The sequence below is a fragment of the Ochotona curzoniae genome, unplaced genomic scaffold (genome assembly GCF_017591425.1).
Source record: "Ochotona curzoniae isolate NIBS_2020 unplaced genomic scaffold, NIBS_Ocur_1.0 patch56, whole genome shotgun sequence".
Taxonomy (NCBI): domain Eukaryota; kingdom Metazoa; phylum Chordata; class Mammalia; order Lagomorpha; family Ochotonidae; genus Ochotona; species Ochotona curzoniae.
In genome coordinates this window covers 685309-710521 of record NW_024467035.1, presented here as the reverse complement: position 1 = coordinate 710521, position 25213 = coordinate 685309, and the positions used below count along the sequence as shown (strand labels likewise).

Below are 25213 nucleotides of genomic sequence, written 5' to 3'. Positions count from 1 at the left end.
GCAGTAAATGATGGCTCCAGTGCCTGGTTCAGACCCTGCCACATGGCCATATGAACAGTGAACAAAAAGATGGAAGGCTTATTCTCCTTATCCAAGGTACTTTCAAATCAATAAAATGAATAATTAAACTTACTATTGTTTGCCACAATAGTCAGAGGAAATAGGTACTTTTCATTTAGTCATATCTCATTTTTTAACTGGAGAAACTCTGACATCAAAAGATTGCCACTCAGTCTTTTGAGTTTCAATAGAAACAATCCATGGTAGAGATATAAACCAAATCATATTCTAGCTTACATCAAATTACCCAAGTAGAAAGTCCAGTTCTTATTTTCAGAGTGTATTGTTAAGACAAAGAAGGTTTTTACTTCTGATCCATGTAAACTGATTCTCTGTAAATCACATCTTTTTAAAATTATTATTTTTTTTTCGATGATTTTTACATAGTTGATTAGAGTGATTAGGGTCAAGGGCTACAAGAGGGTGGGTGAGATCATCATTTCCACATCCTCTTTTTTTCCTTCCTGTGTCTGGAGAAAAGGGAGATAGAAGGATAGAAGATACCTAGCCTCCCAACTGCCTCAGTACCCTGGGATGGAGGGCAGCCAGCTGACATCATCCAAGGTTCCCTGATGTAGGGCACGCTTTGAGGGTCCTTCTCATGAAGTTTTGATAGTTCAACAGTTCTGAATTACTGCCAATCTCACCACTCCACGCACGATGAAATCTCCCCACAATCCACTGGTCCACCTTAGACTCTCCTTTTGCCCAGTTACTCACTGCCAACACTTGGCTGGAGCAGCTCACTGGTTTGTTCTGTCCTCTATCCTCTGTTGTGTTACCAGATGTCTTCTGCAGTCTCCAACAGATTACTATATGCTTCATGTGCACCTGGATATGCTGTCCACTGCTCCATCTAAGCCACTGAGGAGGCCCAGCTCTGACACATGCATCCCAGGGTCAGACCATGGAACCTGCAATTCTCTCCACAGCTGGAGTCCAGTGATTCAGTCAGGGGATCCCTAAAGAAACTTCATCTGGGGTGATCCCAGACCTGATTCTTGTCTGTGCTTGCCAATACAGGGTCTGGCACAGTCCGTTCCCCCAGTCAGCTCCTGCACAGCCTGGTGGTTGCAATTTCTGGGTCAGTTCTACCTCTAGCCCTGTCTTCTACACAAACCAATAGGTATTGCAGCCCAGCCCGATCCTGCCCACCACACACTTGGCCTTCAAACAAACCAGTGACAGCTACAGCCTAGTCAAAATAAACAGCAATAATCCCCACTAAGCCCGTCCCCTGAACTGGTTCCCATGTTTGCCAGTATGCACCAGCAGACTGGTCCATTCTGTCCCACATCCCAGCTTTCATACATGTCAATGGGCATTGAAGCTTAGTAAATCCCAACCACTATCCAGCCCACACACCTGCCAGCAGGTGCCACTCTGTGTAGCCATGCCTGTCCCAGTCATGGTTCTCATGCTAACCAGTTGGAGGGACAACCCAAGAGCAAGGTGCCCACTATTTCCCTACTGTGCCCACTACCACTCCTGAACCTTGCAGTTGAACTTGACAGAATTTATAGCCATGGCAGCATCTGTCAGCTGATGCCTCGGCCAAGCCCAACCAACCCACACTCACCCTGCTTATTCATGTGCCAGTAGAGCAGTCAACTCAGCCTGACTTTCCCCTTATCCAGCCTACATGAGGCCAACAGGTGTTGTAACCTGCCCAGTTTTGTCTGCCCCCATCCCAACTCACACTCTCCAGTGGGAGTGGTGGTCCAGCAGGAGAGCCCCATGAAGCATCCCCTACCATCATCCACACCCCGACTCCCTACCGGGTCTCACATGTGCTAGTTTGGTGCTGTGGCCCAGTTTAGCCTAGTCTGCCTCTCCTCCACATTTGCCAGTGGGTGCTGTAGCCTAGCAGGGCTCGGCCAACCCCCAATTCAAACTCACGCTGGTGGTGGCTACAACCTAGCACAGCCAAACAGGCTTCCAGTCCTGGCCCTCAGGGGAACTGTCTAGTGTTGTGACCTAACCTGGCCCAACCCATACTCCATTCTTGTGCTCAGATTCAAAGCAGGTGGTATGAACTGGCCCAGCTTGGTTTGCCCCCAACCTGCACCAAATATATGCCAGTGGTTATTGTTCCTTAGCCTCATACAGGCTGCTCCCTATCATGGTTCTTGTACTCACCTGCAGGGATTGTGTCCCAACAGAGGAGTTCCCTAAGCTCCTCCATCAGAACCTCTCTCAGTACCAAATATCTTGCACACCAGTGGGTCCATGGGCCAGCCCTACTTAGTCTACTTCCTGTCCTAGCAGGAACAGTGGCCTTTCCTGACTGGCCTTTACCCATTCTGGTTTTTACTGTTGGGTGCTACAGCCCAGCCAAGCCTGGTCCACACCCAGACACAGCTCACACGTGGCTCAGCGTGGGCTGAGATCTAGCCTGGCCAGTCCTATACCTAACCTCGTTCTCACAAACACCAGTGGGTGTTGGAGTTGAGCCCAGTCTGGTATACCCCATGCCCAGCTCACATTTGTGCTGAGGAACATTGCAACCCTGCCCACACTAGACAGCAGCCCCAACTCTGGCCTTCACACTCACCAGTGGGAACCACAGTCCAGCCAGGGCATTCCCTTATCTCCCAAACCAGGCTTTCACCCAGTCACATATTGTTCATGCCAGTGGTTGCTCTGACCCAGCTTAGCATAGCCCCTCACCTATATTGGATTTTGCCTTTGGATGCTGTAGCCTGGCCTGATCCAGCCTGTCCCCAATCCCAACTCTCACTGGTGGGTGCTGCAACCTGGCCCTGTTCAGTCTGCTCCCATCCCTGGCTCATGCAGATTGGTAGGTGTGACAGCCTAGTCCAGCATGACCTGCACTGGTTTCTGCACTTGCTGATGAGCTAGGGTTTGCTCGGCAATGCCCAGTTTAACCCCTTCCAAAACCAACCAACAGATTAGCCAACAGTTGGAACTACCTTGCCCAGCCTGCATGATTCCAAGGGCTGGATAATGGGCTCACCAACAGGAACTATGACCCACTTGGGATTTTCCCAAGTCCCCCCACTTAGGCCACTCCCAGACCCAGATCTCATCCATGCCTGTGGGTGCTAGGCTCTTGCTCCTTCATCTAGGTGAATGTTGCGACCCAGCCCGCTCTACACCCTATTTTAGGATGCACAAATGAGTGCTGCGACCCGGATGCACCCAGACTATTCTTGGTCCCTGTACCTGTGAGTATTGGCAGGTTCCATGATCATAGCTAAGCTCAGCCCTTCACCACCCCAACTTTTGAGCTAACCAGCGGGACATGTTTTTCCACAGGGTTTGGCCCACATATCCCTCACAGAATCTACCACTGGACCTGGTTCTCTCGTGTGCTGGTTAGTTTCATGGCCCTGACTAATGTGACCAGTACTCTGTTCTGACATTCAGTCAGGTAATGGGTTACGATCCTCTTAGGCCCCCAACCCTAGCTTTCACATGGACTGTCATGTGATGGTCAGAAATATTCCATGCTAACAAGCCCAACTCCAGACTCCCATGTGAGCTGGTACATGAGTCTGACCAATAAAGATCAACACAGATCTTCCGTCTCTTCCCTACAAACCACAGGTCTCAGTCCCCTCGCTTACCTGCAAGTACAGTGACCCTGTCATTGAGTGTCCCTCAGGATTTGTTCCTTAGCTACATGTACTGTGGCTTTATTCATCGATGTCCCTCGGCAGTAATTCCAGACCCTCCAGATCCTAGAGCTCGCTGCCGGGCAGCCAGTGGGCAAAGCCCACAAACCCAGTATTTGCCTACCACTCCGCAGTGGTGGACAGGGAGCTAGGATTCCAGCAGGAAGCCTGGCTCGGTGTGGGTTGTCCCAGCCAAAGCCACACCCACACCTCTCAGCAGAATTATTTTGAAAATCACTTTTCGTATGGATTTATCAGGATGATTTGTTCTCCTTAGAAAGTTGAATTAGTAGGTTTATAATATTCTGTAAGCTTGTGAATGCAAAGCCCCTACTCTACAGTGTATTTTTAACTCACAGATACCCATGTCCATATATTATATCTACTTAAGTGAATATACCTGAATCTAGGTCACTGATAATTATATGTATAATGCGTACAATAGTTTTTAAATAGCATAAATCCACGATTTTAATGAATAGGTTCCATGATGACCCAAGACTAAATTAGCTATTCCAGACATCATCTGATCAATTGTTTTTCAAACTTTTTCAGCTATAATTTGAATATAAGCAATGCAATCATTAGATCCCTTTATTGGTTCACTATCCCTTGACCATTACAAAATTGTGGCAGTAGTTCTGTATGCAGGCAGTACCATCTCACTACAGGGGAACTGGCACGTCTGCCATGGTGTTTCAGTTATAACCAAATTTTGAGGCTATTTTTTGGCCTTTAGTAATAACCTGGTAACCTGAGCTGCAGACTGTTCAATGTCTTTCACAGCAAAGGATTGCTGCATGTGTTACACAGTCCTAGGATGGTCCCATCACTCATTCAGGATTTTGTGTATGGAAACCTTCATGCTTGGACACACTTTGTAGGTGTTTCTAGTCATTTTGGCCTGATTTCCAGGAAAATCTTTTTCCTCATTCTTTTGTCATATGATAACATGTCCAGTCAGTTCTTTTCTATTCTATTGATCAGCTGTTCAGCTGCTCATTTTTTTCTCTGTAATATTATATGGAGTAATTATTTAACTCCTTTCTAACCAAACCTTACTCTCATTATAAACTGAAACTGAGAGTTGTCCAACCAATGCTTTTTATCACATGTCTACTTTAAAATACATCCACAGAATTATGATTTTTTAAAAAAATTATGCATGCAGCTAGGCTATATTATCTAGACATTTTCTGTTCAGATTAATAAAGAATGTCAAAATCTTGGTATAGGAAAGAGATATGTGCAGCCTGATATGTATAACGACCTTTCTCATGTGATTCATGAGCATATGGTTTCAAATCACTCCACACACTGATAGACCTAGATCTGTTTTGACAAATTAGACATACATGTATTACTTACACATAGATATAGGCACTATGAGTCAACTGACTGTATTCTGTTTCTAAGAAGACATTTATTATCAGGATATGATCTTTCATCTGCGCTATATGATTTTGAAAAGTTAAAATGTAGATATATTACCTTCACTAAATGCTATATTTAGTAAGATACACTTAAATATTATCTCATGGCAAATGAGTCAGAGGCTAAAGCAATAATGTAAATGGATTCAATTTCAGCTGAACTGTGGTCACGTTAGTGATATGAGTCCCATGTCAAAATGGCTTGTTGGTGTTACCCAGTTCCAACTGACTGTAGCAATAGGATTCTAGACAGAAGAACACTAGTGCTAAATGTTTTTTTTTTTTAAAGGAGAAATCAGAAAGTTTAGTCCTAATTTTAGAAAATATTTCTTGGGACTCAAATCTGAACGGTGTATATATAGTATTAGGTAAAGGCCCATACTGAAAACTGTTACAATAGGGAGAGAGCTTTATGCAATAACACACGAGTTACATCACTGGAATGCAAACAAATTTTTCTACTGCTTTTGCTATTTCCATGTGGACATATTTAATCATAATGTGTTAAATTATTTTGCTTCTAGAAATGAGACGATATATTTTCAGAATGAGATTTTGAATTGAAATATCTAAGTGCTATTCTTTTATTTTTGCCTGTAGCACTAACATTTAGGAATTCAGTAGTAGCATACACAAATAGATAAAATATAAAGTAAAAATACTGACATTTTTATTACAGTTTAAAGAATACCAACTTGCTTCTTTACACAGTTAAAACCAGCAGGTGGTTCTGTATTGGAGGCATCCTGACAATGTCACATGTTTTAGCACAAAAATGAAATCAATTTCTTTTACTTTAGCAGTCAATTCCAACTTAGAAAAGAAACTGTCTCAGGACTGAGAATTTCTGTAAGAATTCATGCAAATTTTAGCTTATTGATTTGTGTCATTTGAAAGCAAACATGTTGAATTAGTTTATGTATCTTTACCTATTAAATTAGGAATCTGAAATTCCCTATCTTACATATCCACACTTCTTAATAAACACAGATGCGATGGGGCCAAGTCTTCTAAAAGCTGTGTCTTTGAGGAAAATGTTTATAAACGTGCTTTAGACAAATACAGATTAATATTTTCAAATCAAAGCAGAGACACGTGAAAACTCCAGTTTGCCATTGTGACAGTGATCTGCCCTTACTTTTGCAGGCAGAGGACATTAATGAAACATAAAACTCTTCTGGGACATGAGGCACCAAATTAACAAAGCTATACAATCTCTCCAACTATGTTTATATTTTAAAAAAAAAAGTCTTGTAAAGAAATTTAATACTGACCCGTGAATACCAGTGACAAGGAAGATCAAATTCCCATTGATCTTCGTGCAGTTTATGAATTTGTCAATGTTGCTGGCATCCACAGTCTGGGCTGACATCAGTGATCCTGTGCCAATACCATCACAAGCTGCAGAAACAAGAACCACAGTCAGGGGCTGGAAAACTTACTTCTGGCCAAAAATCACTGTGCTTTCATTTTAAAAGAACAACATAAGGCTGTTGTAAACCAGAGTCAGTAGCCACTTTTATATTTATACTTATTGATTATTATTTATGCTTTCTAAAGACTATTTAAGAAAAGGGAGAGAGAACACTACATTTCAAAAGTATGTCTGAAGGTTACTCTTTTCCAAGATATTACTTTGAAAATCTAAAACAAAACAAAATAAGAAAACCCTTAGGAGCTTGTTAAACATGTACATTGTTTCTGTCTTGCTTAATTTAACTAACATTCTGGTGAGGAATTTGTGTGCCTGAACCTGGACACGATCTTCCTCCACTAAAACTCTAGAGTTATCTACAACAGTTATTTAACAGTTTTGGAAAACGTGTTACATCCCTTATCTTCTTTTTGAACATACACCACCCACCCCCCCTGATATTTTTTTAACTTAAGAGAGCACTGAGTATATCGTGACAAGCAAGTAAATATATATAGTAGGTGCTAAAATAATCATGTTGCCTCTTGTTTTGTGCAAAAACCTTAATATGTGCAACAGATAAGATTAAGTAACTCATTCCTAATTCCTACCTAATTTTTCTTCTGACCATTCTAGTACATATACACACAATTGAAAACCTGTAAATTATACTAACAGGATAGGTTAGACTTTAGGGACTGCCTAGTGGTAGAAAGTGTGTATGAACATGTTTGGTTATCTGAGCAGGTATGTGCTGAGAAGGTCATTTTATTAGCTTACTCAACACGATCGAGGGGCCAGTGCTGTGGCACAGCAAGTTAAGCTGCTGCCTCATATGCTGGCAATCCATGTGAACACCAGTTCTTTTCCCTGCTGTTCCACTTCTGACTCAGTTCCCTGTTAATGTTCCTTGGAGAGTAACGGGTGATGTCACAAAATCGTGGGGTGCTGTAACCTTGCAGAGACCCAGTGGAAGCTCCTGGTTTCTGGCTTCAATCTGGCCCAATTCTTGACTTTGCAGACTTTGGGGAGTGAACAAGTAAAAATAGAAAAAGAATACATAGAAATTTCTCTCTCACACTCTTGCTCCTTCTTTCTGTTCTCTGTATGTCTTTCAAATAAACATGTATTTTTTTTAAATGAAGAACCTAGGTATAGTCCCTTGTTCTAATCAAAATAAATTCAAATATTACACACCTTTTGGGCAAATGTCAGTACAAGGTTTGCACATTTTAATACCATTTTCTTCTACTTCCATCTTGGAACTGGGACAGGCACGTACACAAGAACTGGAATCTACGACAAAATTATCTGAATTTTTAGAGAAAAAGTAAAATAGCTGTTAGTTCTCAGCACGCAAAGTTCAAAACAAAGTGTTCTAGGGTTTGATAATGATTAGCATTCTTGAGCATATATGTCTCTTCCTCAAACAACTCTTTCTATGCACTCAATTTAGAAGCATTCTGTATTCAGATCCCTGGGCAGTCCGTGTAAAGGATGACTAGACTTGTGTAGCTGCATTCTACATGCTGAATTCAACCCCAAGATAGAGTGGATTTCTTAGGAACTGACATGACATTTACTTTGTATTTTTCAATAGTTCCAGTCCATTTCATGTCATGATGCAAGCTTGAAGTCTAAAAATATCTCAAGGTTACGTAGCACAAATGAAGATTAATTCAAACTGCCTTGAATTGAGTGAGTGCAGTTCATACGCAGGAAGAAATGCTTACCATGCATTCTCAGAGTGCCATGGAAGTGTTTTGTATTTTTCCATTTAAAAAAATATGGAAAACATAGTACTTTGGGAAAATATGGAAACACACACACAAAAAAATCCTACCTTACACTTAAGTGAAAATTTGAGAATTCCAGTGATCTAGGGTATTCCAAGACAACCCCTCTAATATATACATGTGTGTATACATTCATAAATATATACATACATGTATAATCTTCCATAGCAAGGGAAAATGCAGCATTCTCTGGGACACTGCATATTTTACAGTAGCAATCTCCATGCCTGACTATGTAGCTTTGGCCCAATATGCAATAGTATAGAGGATTTCTAGACTTAAGGGATTCACACCAAGGATAATTACATGGCACAGGGCCAGGCTTTCTTAGAAGCAATTGTGCTACTTGGACAATAAGACACAAGGGATTCTGTTTTACTAGGTTGGAATTACCTATGGTGGGCAAACATACCATGTGGGGTTATAGTAATTGGAAAATCATAGCAGAGACCCATCGTTTTTTAGAGTTAAAGTCAGGCTATCAATAGTATGGGATTGTATACCATTTACGAAAAAGTTCCTGCCATACTCTGGGTTCTGGTAGGGATGGAATATCTAATAGTTGTTCCATGATTAACCTAGTGACCACCATTGGCCATCATGAAGAAAGATTTATTTGAAATAGATTTTGTTGGCCTGATCCAACAGCAAATTCATAAAGCGGAAGTAACATATTTGGGATTGGGTATGAATGATAGCACAAATAAATTGCAGAAACAGGTGTTTATGAACCTCGTGTTATCATCCAGTAGGATAGGATTTCACACTTAGCTCATACCTATGGTTACATTCAAATTGGGGTGGGGCACTTCTGATAAACTGAGAGAGGAAAGTAAACATGGAAGTTGGTATGTGGGTGTAAGTTGAAATGAAATGGCACTTTCTCTGACCTCACTTAGGAATGGCCTTGAAGGACTGTCTGTAAGAAAAAATCCTATCCCAGGTTAGCATTCTGGGTTATGATATTGATTGCTTATTTCGTATGGACACAAAAGTAGCCTGATCTTAGAATAAAAATCATAGTAACAACATCTAAAGTAATTCACACCATTAGAAGTTTACATGTTATTAGATGTTTCAAATTTATGCTAACGTGAATAAAATCCCAGTGTTTTTGAAGGATGACCTACTTAATTTGGCTATTTTTGCAGTGTTACTTACGTGGGCATTTCTTGACACAGAATGCTCCGTAGGTATACTTTGCATTGAAGTTATGCTCCAACTGAAAAGTGGTTGGATTGTAGACAAAGGTTTGGGGACACTGAGTAACACATGCTCCACTGTCATTAAAATTCATGCAGGCCTGAAATATAGGAAAAAATGCTTTCATTTCCAAATAAATTTCTTAACACTTAGTAGTTAAACAGTACTGCTATAACAGTTTTATGAGAATGTTGCATTCTTAGCATAGAAAAATTTCGTTAACATGGCAAATTTAATAATTGTATGGCCATTTTTGCATTTAAAAAATTTCATAAAATTTTTGGTCTAATGTCAGTAAATATATCACTTACTGATTTTTAAACTACTTAAAAATCATCCACTAATTTAGACATTGAACATTGGTTTAAATTCTTTGTTAGCTCAAAGGGATAAATGAACCTTTGATTTAATACACTCTTTATTCCCTTAAGTGTTATATTTTAGTACCAAGTAACCATACATTTTATATTTTACGTTTTTACTTATTTTTAAAATTATTTTAAAACTTCAATGTATTTCATGTATAAAGTTTTAGGGCCATAATACTTCCTGGCCTTAAACTCATATTTATTAGAAGATGTTGTGCTATTCTTATGGCCTACCACTGACAACTAAGTCTGCAGTTCAATAGGTTTGACATTCTTTGGAGTTAATATTTGGAGACTGAAGTATGTTAGGTAATACACAAAACACAGAGATTACTATTGAGTGGTGAGAAAAGTGGTGGCCATTTAAATTAAAGAAATTCGCTGACCAGTGACCAACTGAGTACAAATGCAATGCACTTAATGCCAAGATGTACCGAGATAAACCAGTTATAGTTAGCTGCAGTGACATCATTTCTTGCTTGACTTCTTTCAACGTGCCATACCATTTGTAAAACTCAGTACACATTCAAAGAAGACATTTTTTATTTCTGCCGACATACATGTACATTAAGAATACATCAATTTAATTGAAGAACTAAAAACCACTGGAGAGTCAGGAAATACGTATTAGGAAATACGTATTAATACATTAGAACATTAACAAAAGGACTGACGAACTAATACTCTTAACTAAGAAATTAAGCCTCCATAGAAAACAATTTAGGAAGGAAAGTTAATGTGAACTAAGATTATGCTTTGCATTTCATCATAAATTGTCATAATATCCATGATTAATAAGCATTAGTTCACTGTTTCCTCATAACATTTACTTCATCAATTGTTGTTTTTGCAAACACTTTGTCACAAACAGGACATTTCACCGATGATGGTCTACTCGATACATAACAGAATGAGACTCACTGATGATGTTTTTGTCACTAAGATGACAGTTTCCAGAAATAATCTATTAAAAACTAATCTGGGAAACTCAGTGAGTTTTAATTTATGGACATAAAACTCACTATGTCCTTCTAATTGCTTTGCTGACATACTTTGCCCAGTGCAGTACACAGATTGGGTCTGAAAGAACATATGCCAGAAGGATAAACACTTTGCCTTTAAGACAGCAAACAAAAAACATAACTTACATCAAGGCCTCTGTCTGGAATTCTTGAATATTCTGTACCGAACGTCACAGTGGAATCACTGGACCATTCCATAAAAGTAATGAAATAAGAAGTCTGTCCCTCCCTAGGCACTCTGCTTGTCATGACAATGGAACCATGAAAAGAATTCAGTGCAAAATTTCTGAGAGTTGTTGATATTTATTATTGCTTTTTTTTAGAATTAATAATATAACACCTGCAGTGTTCCCTGCTGTCAAAATCAAACTCTCCTATGTCCTGTCTATCCTGGCAATAGACTAGAGAAAAGTTCTCAGTTCACGACCTGCTCAGAATTATTTTTAATTTTCAGCATTTTGGCTTACTTTCCTCTGTCTCTTTCTCCTCTTATACAGCTCTATATTTTTATTTCACTATAGAAGAGAATGACAGTTTCCTGTAAAGTTTTTTTTTAATTCAGAAATTAGAATTCATTAGCACTTTAATTTTTATCACCTAGTTATGAAATTAATGTTCAGTTGGAAAAACAATGTTCAATTCTACTGTGAAAAGCTGAAGAATATATGTTTTAGCAGTAAGATTTTTTTTAATGATTTTTACTTTAATGATGAAACAAGAACTTAGCAAGTATGGAACTGAGTTAAATCAACATACCTCACTGAAGCACTCATATACCTTCCCAACAATGAAAAGTCTCACATCAAGAACATGATGTCAAAACATAACTAAAAGGGGTCCCTAACTCTAAATGACCATTTTTAGAAAAGCATCCTCTTTCCTTAAGATGAAATTGGAAATTGCTTTAAATGTGCAATGAAAACAACATAACCTTGGAGAAAGTCTGACATTTATGTCATAGCCTTTAAATTTGGTTTGACAAAATAAATTGTGATGACAAACATTCATGGCACTCAATAATGCAAGAGTACAAACATGCAGTGACTGCATTTTTGGGAAAGGTATTTCAATATGTTCTCTTTCATGCTCTCCAATAGATCTCAGCTGTGAGAAAAACTATCATAGAAAGACACAGTTCACTTAGTACGAGAAAATAAGGCAGTTCAACAGTAGCCATTGCAATAAGGCAATGTTTTCTGGCAGGGCACAGTGCCATTTCTTAGTCCTAAAATGGGTACACTTGATCTTGGTGTAATAAAATGTTAAGGATTCAAGGTGTCTGAGATAGAGGGAACAAGCAGCCCAGAAGTCAAAGGGAGAAGTTGGAGACATACAAAGCAATCCGTGTCCTTAGGTCCTGAACAGCCTCCAGCACACTCTCGATGGCAGCAGTCACTGACATAGGGTCCATAGCACCTGCCGTCGCATTGTTCTGCACACACTGTCCTTGTCACTGCAGGAGACAGAGATGGGACCTGCATTAAAGTCGATCACCATGAGAAATTCTGAACTTCTTTGCAGCAGCTGAGAAATGCTGAGTTATGAAAAAACTATTTACTCAATCCATCAATGACTCAATTCAATTAGCATCTAACATACTAAGTTTTCAAGTGGCTAGAAAAAAAAATCTTAAAAATCAATATGAATATTTTGTTTGTGTATGCCTTTTCATTTCCCTAAATAATTTTAACGCTTTACAGAAATTATTCAACAAGAAATAGTCAAATTTGAAATAAGTGAGCCAGGCATCTGTCAGGTTGGGAAAGAGTAGGCATGCAGTCAATTCACACAAGCACAATGAGGTCTTAACATAGACGATGTTCTCAGAGATGGATTTAAGATTTCCAGCACTCAGTGCATGAAGGGCTACACCAAAGTTCCCTTAATTTACTCTGTATTCTATTTGAAGGAAAGAAGGAGAGGAAGAATGAGTATGAAAGAAAGAAGGAAAGAGGAAGGAAGGATTAATGAGAGAAGAAGAATGTAGGGAGAAAGAGTGAGAGGAAAGGAGAGATAGTGGAGTAATGACAAAGTTACAGTAAATACAACAAAATCTTCATTAGTCTCATGCTTCACGATGATGGCACCATATCAAGGCATTACTTAATAAAGAAGATATTATGGGTTGTGCATCAATTGTATATTCACATGGTCACAATTTTGTACATTTCAATTCTCCCAAAGAGAATTCAAAAAATATATATATTCAAAGTACAAATTTTAAATGAGGGACATCCTCACGTGATTTGCACGTTTCTTATTCGGCATTATTTCTTTTAACATTCTGAATATTCCATCCTTGGTTTGTTCACTACTGCTTTATTATCAATCCCTAGCACTTAGACATCAGTATTTTCAGATTTTGTCTTATTTTCTTAGGGCCACAGGCTTACGCCTACATGAAACTATTCATCTCATCCTGTACAAACCACTTACAGATAGATTACGGTCAGATCTCAACCAAATTCCCTCTGGAGCTGCAGAGTGTATTCCCAGTCTTTCACGGAGATACCCGTTCAGGTGTTCCAAGATGTATGCATTCCCATCACCACCACCTTGAGTGCATTCTCTTCTTTGTTCCTAATCTCAGTTCATTGAAGTAGGATACATCCAGTAGTTCAGTTGCACATTTGGGATTCACTTTCTATTTCCTTTCCCTTCAACATCACTTCCTATAGCTAAGAAAGATACTAAATACTAATAATTATATTTTGAATATTCCTCCTTTTTTGTCTGCTTTCTATTGCAACATTGTTCAGAAATGTATCACTAAATTAGTGTATTGTCCTATAAGTTTACTCAGATTTCACCTTTTCTGTCCAAATAATCCTCCTTGTTCTCTAAATGTGATAGCTTGAAAATAGAAGCCAGTGACTACAGAATCAATGTTGATTGGCATTCAGAAACTTACTGGTCATCCAATACTCATGGATTAAACCCTTGGCAGTAAAGAGAATTCTTCCATTTAGCTGGCACCATCCCTGTCTCTGCTGGTTTCTCTCACTATGTGTTTTGTCTCACGAACAGAAATAATATTTGGTGATTCTAGTTGACTTGCACATGCTATTGTGACTTATATGACCTTCCCAGAAGGCATTTTCCACGTTAAAAACCTTGTCTCTGTCTAGCAATGCTTACTCTAAATTTTCCCAGATATAAATACAATACAACCTGTTATTTTGCTTATGGGCAAGGAAGAAGACAAACTTATTAAAGTGCTCTGATAATCAGAAGGGCTAGACTCAAATCCAAAGATCATTCATGTGGTATGTGCAAATTATCTGACCACTGTGTATTACATTTTAGCATTTTAAAGATGGAGTTGGAATTAGTACTGATCTAAAGGGGTTGAAGATAGAGATACAGGTATTAAATGTTTCACATCATCACCACTAACTCTGCTAAGAATAAATAGAGATTATTATACTTATGACATGTTGCTTTTACTTTTCCATGTTTGCCGCACTAAACTTCTTTATTTTTTTCTTTGCTTTTTAAAAATTTATTATTATTATCATTTTATGATACAGTTCCATAAGCTTCTGGGATTTTCCTTATCTCTTCCACAATTCACCCTCCCACCACCTAGTTCCTCTATGTCATTACTAAAGTATAGTTCTTCAAACACAGTCATATGTCCATCATTGCAGGCATGGACAATGGCAGAGAGTCCAGCATCCTATTATCAAGACAGAGTAAACAGTTTCATTGTAAGTCCATCTTTGTCTGCAAGTACAGATGCATACTGCATTGTATCCTCACAACTGGATATGTTAGCTTCCATTTCAAAGTTACCGTACATCCCCTCAAATGAAAAGCCACAATACAAAATCAACAATAGAAAAAAAAATAGAAATTTACAATGCCATGAAGTTAAATAACATGTTACTAGTGGTACTAAATGACTAATGTGTCACTGAAGAAATGAAAAAGAAAATCTAGAACCTTCTTGAAGAAAATGATGCTACTGTATGATCTATGAGTCACTGAATAATTTAATCAGAAGAAATTATTTTAAAGAGATGAAACTAACAGAAAACAAAAACATCAAAATCCATGAGATATAGTTTCTACTGATGTTTGCTGTGAAATGTGTCTCTTCTAGAGAATAAATAGATGGGTTTTGCTTTTTAATCCAGTCTACTAATCTATGACATTTGATTGAGCTTAAACCATTTACATTCAGGATTAATATGTATGGGTGGTAATTTGGTCCTGTCATTTTAGGAATGGGTTGTTCATTGATTTAGTCTCCTGTTGTCATTTTACTGGGATGTTCTTCCCATTTGCCTTTGGTTTTGGTGGGTGCTATTCCTCTTTTCTGTCAAGAAAACATCTTGAAGTATCATTTGTAGGGCAGGTTTGGAAGAGATAAATGCTTTTAACTTTTCTTGACTGCTGAAGAATTTTATTTCATTTTCAAAGACAAAAGAAAGCTTTGCTGGATATGTTATCCTGGGCTGACAAGCTTTTTCTTTTAGAATCTGGAATATGTTACTCCATTCTCTTCTGGCCTGTAGAATTTCCTGTGAGAGGTCTCCTGTGAGTTTAATTGGCATTCTTTTATATATGTCAGTTGATTTTTTTTTTCATATGCACATTTAAGGATCTTTTTGTTATGTTTGATTGAAGAGAGCTTGATGATCATGTGTCTGGGTGAAGATCGCTTTTGATCAAGCCTGTTGGGAGTTCTATGCCCCTCCTGGATCTTGTTTCCCAATTCTTTCTCTAGATTAGGGAAATTTTCCCTTATTATTTCATTAAATATATTTGTAAAACCAGTTCTCTTTCTGTACCTTCTGGGTCTCCCAAAACTCTTATATTAGGCCTCTTAATAGTATCTTTCAATTCTTGAATACTTTTTTTGGCCCGATCCAGCTCTGCTTCCGCTTTTTTGTTTGCTTCCTCCCTGGTGACAGAAAATATCTTCCAATTCTGAGATTCTTTCTTCTGCTTGCTTCATTCTATTTTGGAGACTTTCCATTGGACTTTTAATTTGCTCTACTATGTCCTTAATTTTTGATATATCAGCCTTGATTTGCTTTATTGCTGCTATTGCTTGTGTAACATATTCTTTAAATTCTTTGAACTTTTGTATGTGCTTCTCATTGTTGATCAGAAGCTTTATAATGAATTTTCTGAATTCTGTGTCCCCCATTTTCTCGATGTCTTCCTCAGTTAACTCTGAGGTTGGCATAGGGTTTTGCTCCTTTGTAGGGGAGTCTTCAGTAATACTCATTGTGCCTTTGTCTTTTCTTTTGCTCTTGGTCATTGTACTTCTAGTTATCAGATTCTTCTCCTTGGGGCAGGTTTCTAAGCTGTGTCACCCACAGGTCTACAGTTCGATTTTACTTATTGCAGTTGGTACACAGCTCTTTGTTTGCAGTCAATTGTGCCACTCCCTCCAGCGAGTTTTAGGTCTCTTTCTTATGTTAGATCCCCACCATCATATTCAAAGCCCCAGCTCCTGGCTCAACACTCTCCACCTCCTGTTTTATCACACTGAGTTTGCAATGCTGCCTCTGCAGCCTTTCTCCCATTTTCGGTTGGAGCAGGTCCCACTATTAGAGGGACACCAGGTATCTTATAGAGCTATATTGTTGGTGGTGTTGATCTTGCTGTAACCTGTTGGCTGTTAGGACTTGTGCCACAGGGACCAATTTTGACCCATATGATGCCACAGCCGGTAATATTTTCCATGTGGGACCAGTGCAATCCACAAAATTCAGTGAGTTCTCATGAGCTCAGCACTCGCGCAGCTCACTGTTGTCCCCAGCAGTCCTAAACTTTTGCTATACTGTATAAAATGGCACCTGATGTGCCTCTACTAGAGTTCTTAACCTGCTTGCCATCAGGTCTGAGGGCTACTCAGACCTGCTTGGGTGGAACCTGTAGAATGCCACATTGATGCAGTTCACTGAGTCAGAAATGAGTTCACTCCCAGCTCAGCATATGCTCAGTTCTTTCCCTTGCCTTTGCCTCCTTACGCAAAATGGCACCCAATTCAGCTCTAGGGGGCTGACTGGGCTGTGAAATCCACCCTGTTCTTGCACTGCCCATCTGGGATCTGCCATTCTCTGTTCCTGGTCAAATCAAACAGTCTAGCAGGATGGACAGTTCTTTGTCTGGGTTCACCTCCCACACTCCCAGTGAAAGTCCCTTTCCACCTGGTTGCTGGTGGAGTTCTGGCTGCTGGTGGAGTTCAGATTGCCATTAGCTGAATGCCACTGAAGTACCACACCATTGTGTCTGTTGCTTTCCTGTGTCTGTCAGTCTTCAGGTACCCCTCTGCTGTTGTTTTATCTTCTCTTATTTCCTGGAATGTGTCCTCTCTGCTTCATCCTGATTAAATGTTTCTCTGTCCATTTAAACATGTCCTTATCCTATTCTGCCATCTTGATTCTCTCCACTGTTTAATGATTTTTAAGATTTTTATTAGAAAGGCAGATGTACAGAGAAAAGGTGAGACAGAGATATCTTCCATCTGCTGGTTCACTCCCCAAATGGTAGCAACAGCCTACGCTGAGCCAACTGGAAGCCAAGAAGCAACTCCAGGTCTCCCATATTGGTACATTGTCCCAAGGTCTTGAGCCATCATGTTCAGTGCTTTCCCATTCCATAATGAGGGAGCTAGAAGGGAGTCCATATGGAATGCTGGCGTCACAGAGGATGAATTAGTTCACAACACTCACACACCAGCCCCAACCCCATTTTTTTTTCCATTGAAAGTGACGATAACACTCTTCAAATACTTTATAATGTTTAAGCATTTAACATATTCTTCTTTTGGAGAGGAGCATACTACAACCATACAAAAACCAAGGTCTTATTATACCTCTTATAATAAGCTCATATTCTGGGGGAAGAAATTCCACTTAGAGTACACAAACCAAAGAAAAAATTATCCAACAAATTTTATAGCACAAGCTTTTATATAATCAATCAGTTTAACCTCCCCACACACTTTGTCTTTGACCCCATGTCACTGTCTCAATGATTGCTTCCCAAAGAAGTGACTTCTGATAGAACTCCTTCTCTCACTGTCCTTGTCACTCCTTCCCTTCTTTTGGTGACAAACTGGCCCCCAGCAAACAAATTTTGCAATTTTTATACTAAATTTTCAGTTAATTTGCTTATTCCATTGTCTTGGCATTCAAAAATTTTATTTTTATTTATATAACATAAAGTTAAAACAAATTACAACTGCCCACTGTCTTTACATAGTCATATACTGTATCCACATTGATATTCCTTCCTTTTATGCTTGTGGTATATTTATTTATATGCTTATTTAGTGATTTATTCCACACAAAGAAAATGCTTTCAATAAACAGTTTTATAAAGAATAGATTCAAATATAATTCTTCACTTCCAGATTCAGTAAATCTCTTTAGATGCAGTCACTAATTAAAATAGAAGATGTATGTTGAATAAACAAGCTACTAGTTTTGAAATAAGCATTATCATAGGACAGTCTATTAATTTGCTTATAGTTGACAGGCATTGCTAACCTGTAAATTAATAATATGGAGTTGAGTCAACAATGGTACCCTGCAAGTCACATCATATTTTAGTCCTAGATACTCACATCTAGTGCTGAAATCTATTTTTAATTCTATGATGACTTAAGGTACCAAATCAGATTTTTCTTGAATTATTTTGGTCTTTTGTGCCAAATGTGGATACTAATTTAAAAATATTTATTAAGATAATTATCCCTGCTTTACTTTTAAATTATTTTTAAGTAGTCACATCAAAATAATTGGATTGAGTATATTATTGAAATATGAAAACAAATTTATAATCTAATCCAAGTTTACAAATTTAAATTCAAAATTATACTGTAAGACTTAAAATAGATACTTTAAATTATTTACATGTGCTGAATCAACTTTGATTTTTCTTTTTAATAATTTCTCCCACACTATGGCAGAATAGTTCAATTTTTTTGCTTGGATCTTTGACCTCAGCTCAATTAGCTTGAAATTATTATTAGCATTTGTTACTATGTGGAAAAGCTCTCAAATAATGCTGTTAATTTTCTCATGAGTCCCTATTTTCACTTGGTTTCTTGTGCATGGAATATTTTGGTGAGATTCTTACATCACACAAGATGTTCAAATATGAAAACATCTTTCAGTTGGATATAATCATGTTATTCTGTCCAGAAAACAAACACTTTTCTAAAGTATAACATAAATGTCTTTTAAAACTTTAATTTAAGATGTTAAAAAAAAATTATCCAGTTTTATTCCCAGTCTATAATTGTGTGTGTGTGTGTGTTCTTTTAAAGATTTATTTTTATTATTTTTTATTGGAAAGGCGGATATACAGAGAGGAAGATCTTCTGCCCCATGATTCACTCCCCAAGTGAGCACAACGGCTGATGCTATGCCGGTCCTAAGCCAGGAGCCTCTTCCGGGTCCCAACGCCATGGGACCTTCCTGGACTGCTTTCCAAGGCCACAGGCAGGGAGCTGGAAGGGAAGCGGGGCTGCCGGGATAGAACTGGTGCCCACATGGGATCCGGGGCGTGCAAGGCGAGGACCTTAACCACTTGTGCTACCCCGCCGGGCCCTGTGTGTGTGTTTTTAAGGGAAGCTAAGTATGTCATTTAAAAGAGCACATTTCATGAGCAAGATCTTCACATATACTAATTTCAAATGAAAATTCTCTAAGCATTAATGCAATTGAAAGTGAGTGACACATCACAAGTAAGCAGAAAGAAGAGAATTAGCTTAATCTTCAAACAGTGATGCCAGAGGCTGAGGAAACATTTCTATACATTGTTATGTAACACTTGTTTTTACAAGGAAAATATTTCTATGCACACATCAAAGATGCAGGACAAGTGGAGGAGCCTACCAAATGAATCTGCTTAATAGCAGCTGCTGATTAATAGGCATTACTTACTTAGCATGAACACATCAAATTGCACTCATTTTTTATTATAATGCTGAAACAAAAGTTTTTGAAATCAATGAGATAATTCAGTCTCCAAAGCAACATTAACTTATAATTGCTTTGGTTTTTATTAATTTCCATCCTTGCTTGAATATTTCATTGGAATATTTCCCTGTGTTCAGAACCCCTCCTAAACCGCTTCACTGGGTGCATTAAAAATATTTTGTTCAAAATCTAACCAGATTATTTGGTGATGCACTATTAAATAGCATTTTTAATATAAAATTATAACCTGAAATTTAAACTGGACAGGATATTAAAGTGAGTGATTTGGATAGGGAGGGCATTCAAAATATATCTGAGAATGAGATGGGTGAGTCTCAAGGAATCAAACATGGTAAGAACGTACTGTTGAGAGAATATGTATCACTTCCAAAATTAAACTATTTGTACCTAATGTTATCAGTAGTCCGTTAATAAAACCAATGTCTTATTTCTTGTATAATATCATGATTAAAGTTACTTCTTAAAGACAAGATTACTTGAAAATACGGTGATTTACTCATGCAGCATTTAATGTTGGATAGCTGGAAGTGGAGTTCACAATGTTAAGTGAATTAAACCAAATTTAGAAGGACAAGTACCCATTGAGTTCATTCCCAGGTGCAACCCAAAAGAAGCTGAACTAGGGAAGGAAGGAAGAGAGAGGAAAAGATTTTATAAAGAATACTAAAAGTTATACTTAGAAGCAAATCATCCTTGGGTTCTCATGCACAGCACGGTGACTACAGTTAGTTTAATATAGTATTTTTTTTCTTTTAAAAAGATTGAAATATGTTGGAATGTTATCACAACAAAAAAGTTATATGTTTGAACTGACAGATATGCTTATTCAAATTGAAAATACCACAATGTGGGCTTGGCACGATAGTCTAGTAGCTAAAGTCCTCACCTTGCATCTGCTAGGATCCCATATGGGTACCGATTCATATCCTGGCTGCACACGTCCCATCCAGCTTTTTGCTTGGGCCTGAGAAAACAGCTGCAGATGGCTTAAAACCTTGGGTCCTTGTACCCTTGTGGGAGATCCGAAAGATTCCCCTGGTCCTGGCTCGTGGCTAGTGTCTCCTGGCTCCTCACTTTGGATTAGCTCAGCTCCAGCCATTGCAGACACTTGGAGAATGAACCAATGGACAGAAGATTTTTCTGCCTGTCTCTCTCTCTCGCCTTCTCTTTAAATCTGATTTTCAATGAAAAATTTTTTAAAATCTTAAAGAAATTAGCACAATGTATATGTGGATTAAAATATCATATGGTACCCCAATAAGTGCGTACTATTGGATGTATCTATTTAAAATTTATTTTGTAAATATTTAAAATATTCACACGGATAATCATGAGTAGCAAAAGAATGTTATAGTTAAACGAAAGATCTCAAATTTAAATAAACATTGTCCATTTAAAATCTTTTTAAGCACTTTATCTACTCATTTTACTCCACGGCACTTCTTTTCTTCTATCGTTCACTGGCTCTTCCTTATCTCCACTATTTTCTCTCCCTGTTTGCTTCTTCAAGAGGAATTGTTTATGTATTCATTCATTCATTTGAAAAAGCGAGAGAGAGAGGGAAAAACAGGCCATTTGATCAACTCCTCAAATGGTCACAATAGCCAGGGCTGTGTAAGGCTGCAGCCACAAACTAGAAATTCCATTCAGGTATCCCAAGTGTGGCAGGGCACATAGACAGCAAGAATCCCAGCATGTGGGCCCACATTCCACTCCTTTCCCAGGCACATGAACAAGGAGTCAACTGGAAGTAAAGCAACCAGGTTTTTATCTGGCACTCCAATATGGGATGCTGGTCTCAGAGGCAGGAAGACAGGCAAAGATCTTCCATCCTCTGACTCACTCGCGGAGTATCCACAACAGTTATGGCTTTTTCAGTCTAAAGCTAGGAATAGGAAACTCAATCTAAATCTTCCATATGGGTGACAGGGATCCATGTACTTGGACTACATCACGTGCAGTGGGCAGAAAGCTGGAATTAGAAGGTGAGCCAGGACTCAGACCAGACACACTGTCATAGGATGCCAGTAATGGCTTCTCACTGTACCAGGTGCAGATTCTGATTCTCTTCGCTTCCTGTACTCAGGGGCTCTGATCTCACACTGCTTGAGATCACAAACAGGGCCTTTCAAGAATCAATGTGTAAATGATGTGTAAATGAATATTTGGATTCATGGGGCTCAAGAGTCTCTGTTTTCCTAAGTTCCCAGGTTTTAGGTTACAGACCCCCTTTTAAGTACAAGATACACTGTAAGTTTTAGAAAACACAATGCCTGTATGACACCTAATCCTGAATAAATCAAAGCCACAGGAAATGCATGGGAGCTTTGCTGAGTACAATAAGTTCTCACTCAGTTCCAGTTCAAATTGTGGAGTTGAGAACCATTGTTCTATCCAGTTAGAATTGGAAAAAATCTCTAAGTCATGCAACTCGACTTCATCTCCAGGTTATTCTTTGTCCAAAACTTAATCATGCTGATCTTTTGCTTTAATTTCCTAACTGTGTTGTTAAGCGTTCTCTCATTAACTAGGAAATCAAACAGAAATCGATATGCAAGCAGATAAAAAGCTTTGAGAGGAGAATGAACTGAATCTAGAGGCAAACACTTGAAGTAAAGAAGAGAGAGAGCAAGCATCATAAAGGCATTCCCTTATTTCACACAGTAGTTGTCTGTGTGGCAGGTCAGCCCTGGCTAACCCCAGGTTGTGGATAAGCATATTTTAACTCATATTTTATTCTTTTATTTCAATTAGCATTAAATTATTTTCAGTCCTATATTGTTTATGCTATCTCTATTGCTATTGACAAAGTTTTAATAAATTTTGTTCATGAGCCACATCATCTCTATTAAACAGTACTTCAACAGAACTGCTTTCGTGCCATGCTGTTTTCAGCTATATACCTGGAAGTTTGATCAACAAGAAAAATGCCTGGGTTAAAGAGGAGGTGAATGGTGTTGGACGCGAAGCAGGATTTATTAGCTGTGTGAGTGATAAAAACACTGCAATGAGCTACTGAATGGACTTCCTGTGTCCTTAGTTGTCAGTATTTTAAGGGAAAATCTCCTCTAAAAGCTTTAGACTTCCATTTCATTAAAGACGGGGCTTACAGAATTGTTCTTCAAATACATTCTCTTGCTTTAGAATCCAATATGTGTTCCTACCAGTGGTGAAATTGTGACAAAAAATTGAACACTTTAAGTTATGTGACATACTTGTAGAAAATGACCATAAGCAGGATACACAATAAATGGAACAAATATTACTTATAGAGCATGCTGAAATGGGTAGAAAATCAGAGTTTACAAAACTAACACAGCATGCATTCTCTCAACAGAATGTAGTTGGATATTGTTCTCTGGTTTATCCCTCAAATGCCCACAACCAGCCAAGCCTGGGTCAGATTGAAGCTAAAGGTTCAGCATTCCAACCAGGTCTCTCACATGGTTGCAGGGATTCCACTGCTATCTTCCAGAATCCCACTGCTAAGAAGCCAGATTCAGGTTGGAGCTTGAACCAGGTCATCTGATATTGAATGAGAGCAACTCAAGTGGGGTTCTGATTCGTTGTGCCAAAATGTCCCCTGCTGAAAATTTATTTATTTTAAGTCCTTAGTTTAAATTGGAGGCCCTGTGTTTTTCACAAGTACATTTTATATGTCAATAATCTGAAATTACTGCTCTACGATACTCTCCTCCTTAGTGAAAGATTCCTCCAACAGGGTCAAAGCCTTCAAAACGAAAATCAGAGTTAAGAGCATACTTATCAACTGGAATGGTATTTCTATTTTATTCCCAATCTGACTAATTAGGAACAGAATTACTGCTGTGCAGAGTCAGAGTTCATAATCTGGTAGCTTGCTTTGGTAAGGGAAGAAACTTTGAACTTTAAAGATTTTTCAATTATTTTAACCAATGTCACAAGTTCAAACATATGGAGAAAGGCTGTTGGTAGTGATATTTATGGTTTTAAACACTGAACTCCAGCAATGTGGAATTGTGAAGTAAATGCTGGGTCTCCCAAATGAGAATTCCAATATTCCAATTTTCATAGCATGGGAGAAAAGTTAACTTGTTTTCTTTTATCCTTAATTACAAGGTAGTCTCGCATGAATGAATCAAGACATTCTGTACTCTTAAGGGGACATGACTGATATTCCTAAGTGCATTGTAAAAATATTTATTTGAAAGCCCGAGTTACCAAGAGATAGAGGGAGAGACGAGAGAAGAGAGATTTTTTTAACTGATTCACTCCCCAAATGGCCAGCTCGGGGCCAGGCCCATGCCAGGAACCACAAGCTTTTGACAAGGCTTCTACCTGGGTATTACGGGTCCAAATTCTTCCACTGCATTTACAAGACTATTAGCAGGGAGCTGGATCAAAAATGGAGCAAATGGAATTTCAACTGGCATCCATATAGAATATTGGTGTCTCAGGTGGCTGCTTTATCCATCACGCTGCGATGCCCGCCTAGATGCATTAATGCAATGCAGCTCAGCTGAGAATTGGATGCAAATACATGTACAATCCTTACTGAAGTCGTAACTTAAAGTCACTTAGTGAAACTTTGCCTGTAGTTTGGGAGTCACTAATGAGGTTTGACCCTTGTCCCGGATGAACCCCTGACAGCACACCAGTTGCTTTATGTTGAAATTGTTTGTTGTGTCAAAGAAAAGAGGTCTTGTTTAAATCACTCTACCATTTGTTGTTTTATTCACTTACTTGATGAAGTTTCATTCAACTTATTTTGTAGACACCAAGAGACTTTGAAGTTGATTTTCAACTACATTTTTTGCCACCAGGAAAATCTCCCTTACTAAAAGGCTATTAGCATCTCCAATGCTTGTGAATGATTCAAAAAATAATATTGAGCTAGCCCATTTACTATCACAACATTCTTGAAAGAAAACAATTTTACAAATTTTCTTCAGAGTATAGATACTGGTTTCAGGACAAAAAGAGTTTGCATCATTAGAAGAATACCACAAATAACATTTCTTTTAAGATGCATTTTTGCATTAGAACTGCAGGCTGCATCTTACAGCCCACCCATAATTGATGTGTTGGAGATAGGGCACCCAAAATTCTAGAAAGTTAGAATAATCATTATAGTCTTGTCACAAACCCAGAAATGTAGGAAAGCTGATGGTTACCATTTTGAACACAGTGAATGTATGTACACACTTAACCTTGTAGGAAAATAAACCAACCACCCCAAAACTGGGAAAAAACAACGTCCTTTGCTTGTCCAAAGTGGCAAAGTAAGCTATTATCCAAATTGGCTCAAACTTGATCCCTATGTGACTTCAC

At 38.4% G+C, this 25213-nt stretch overlaps 1 protein-coding gene across 4 annotated transcripts in view; it reads right to left on the bottom strand.

Moving 5' to 3' along the window:
* LOC121168093 (receptor tyrosine-protein kinase erbB-4) overlaps positions 1-25213 on the bottom strand; it is a 984643-nt gene that overhangs the window by 284750 nt on the left and 674680 nt on the right. For all 4 annotated transcript variants that reach the window (XM_040997858.1, XM_040997859.1, XM_040997862.1 and 1 more), the window contains exons 6-9: positions 12269-12387; positions 9503-9644; positions 7743-7856; positions 6406-6532 (exon numbers count right to left, since the gene is read on the bottom strand). In XM_040997858.1, the coding sequence (XP_040853792.1) occupies positions 6406-6532; positions 7743-7856; positions 9503-9644; positions 12269-12387 (502 nt within the window). The remainder of the gene's footprint in view (positions 1-6405; positions 6533-7742; positions 7857-9502; positions 9645-12268; positions 12388-25213) is intronic.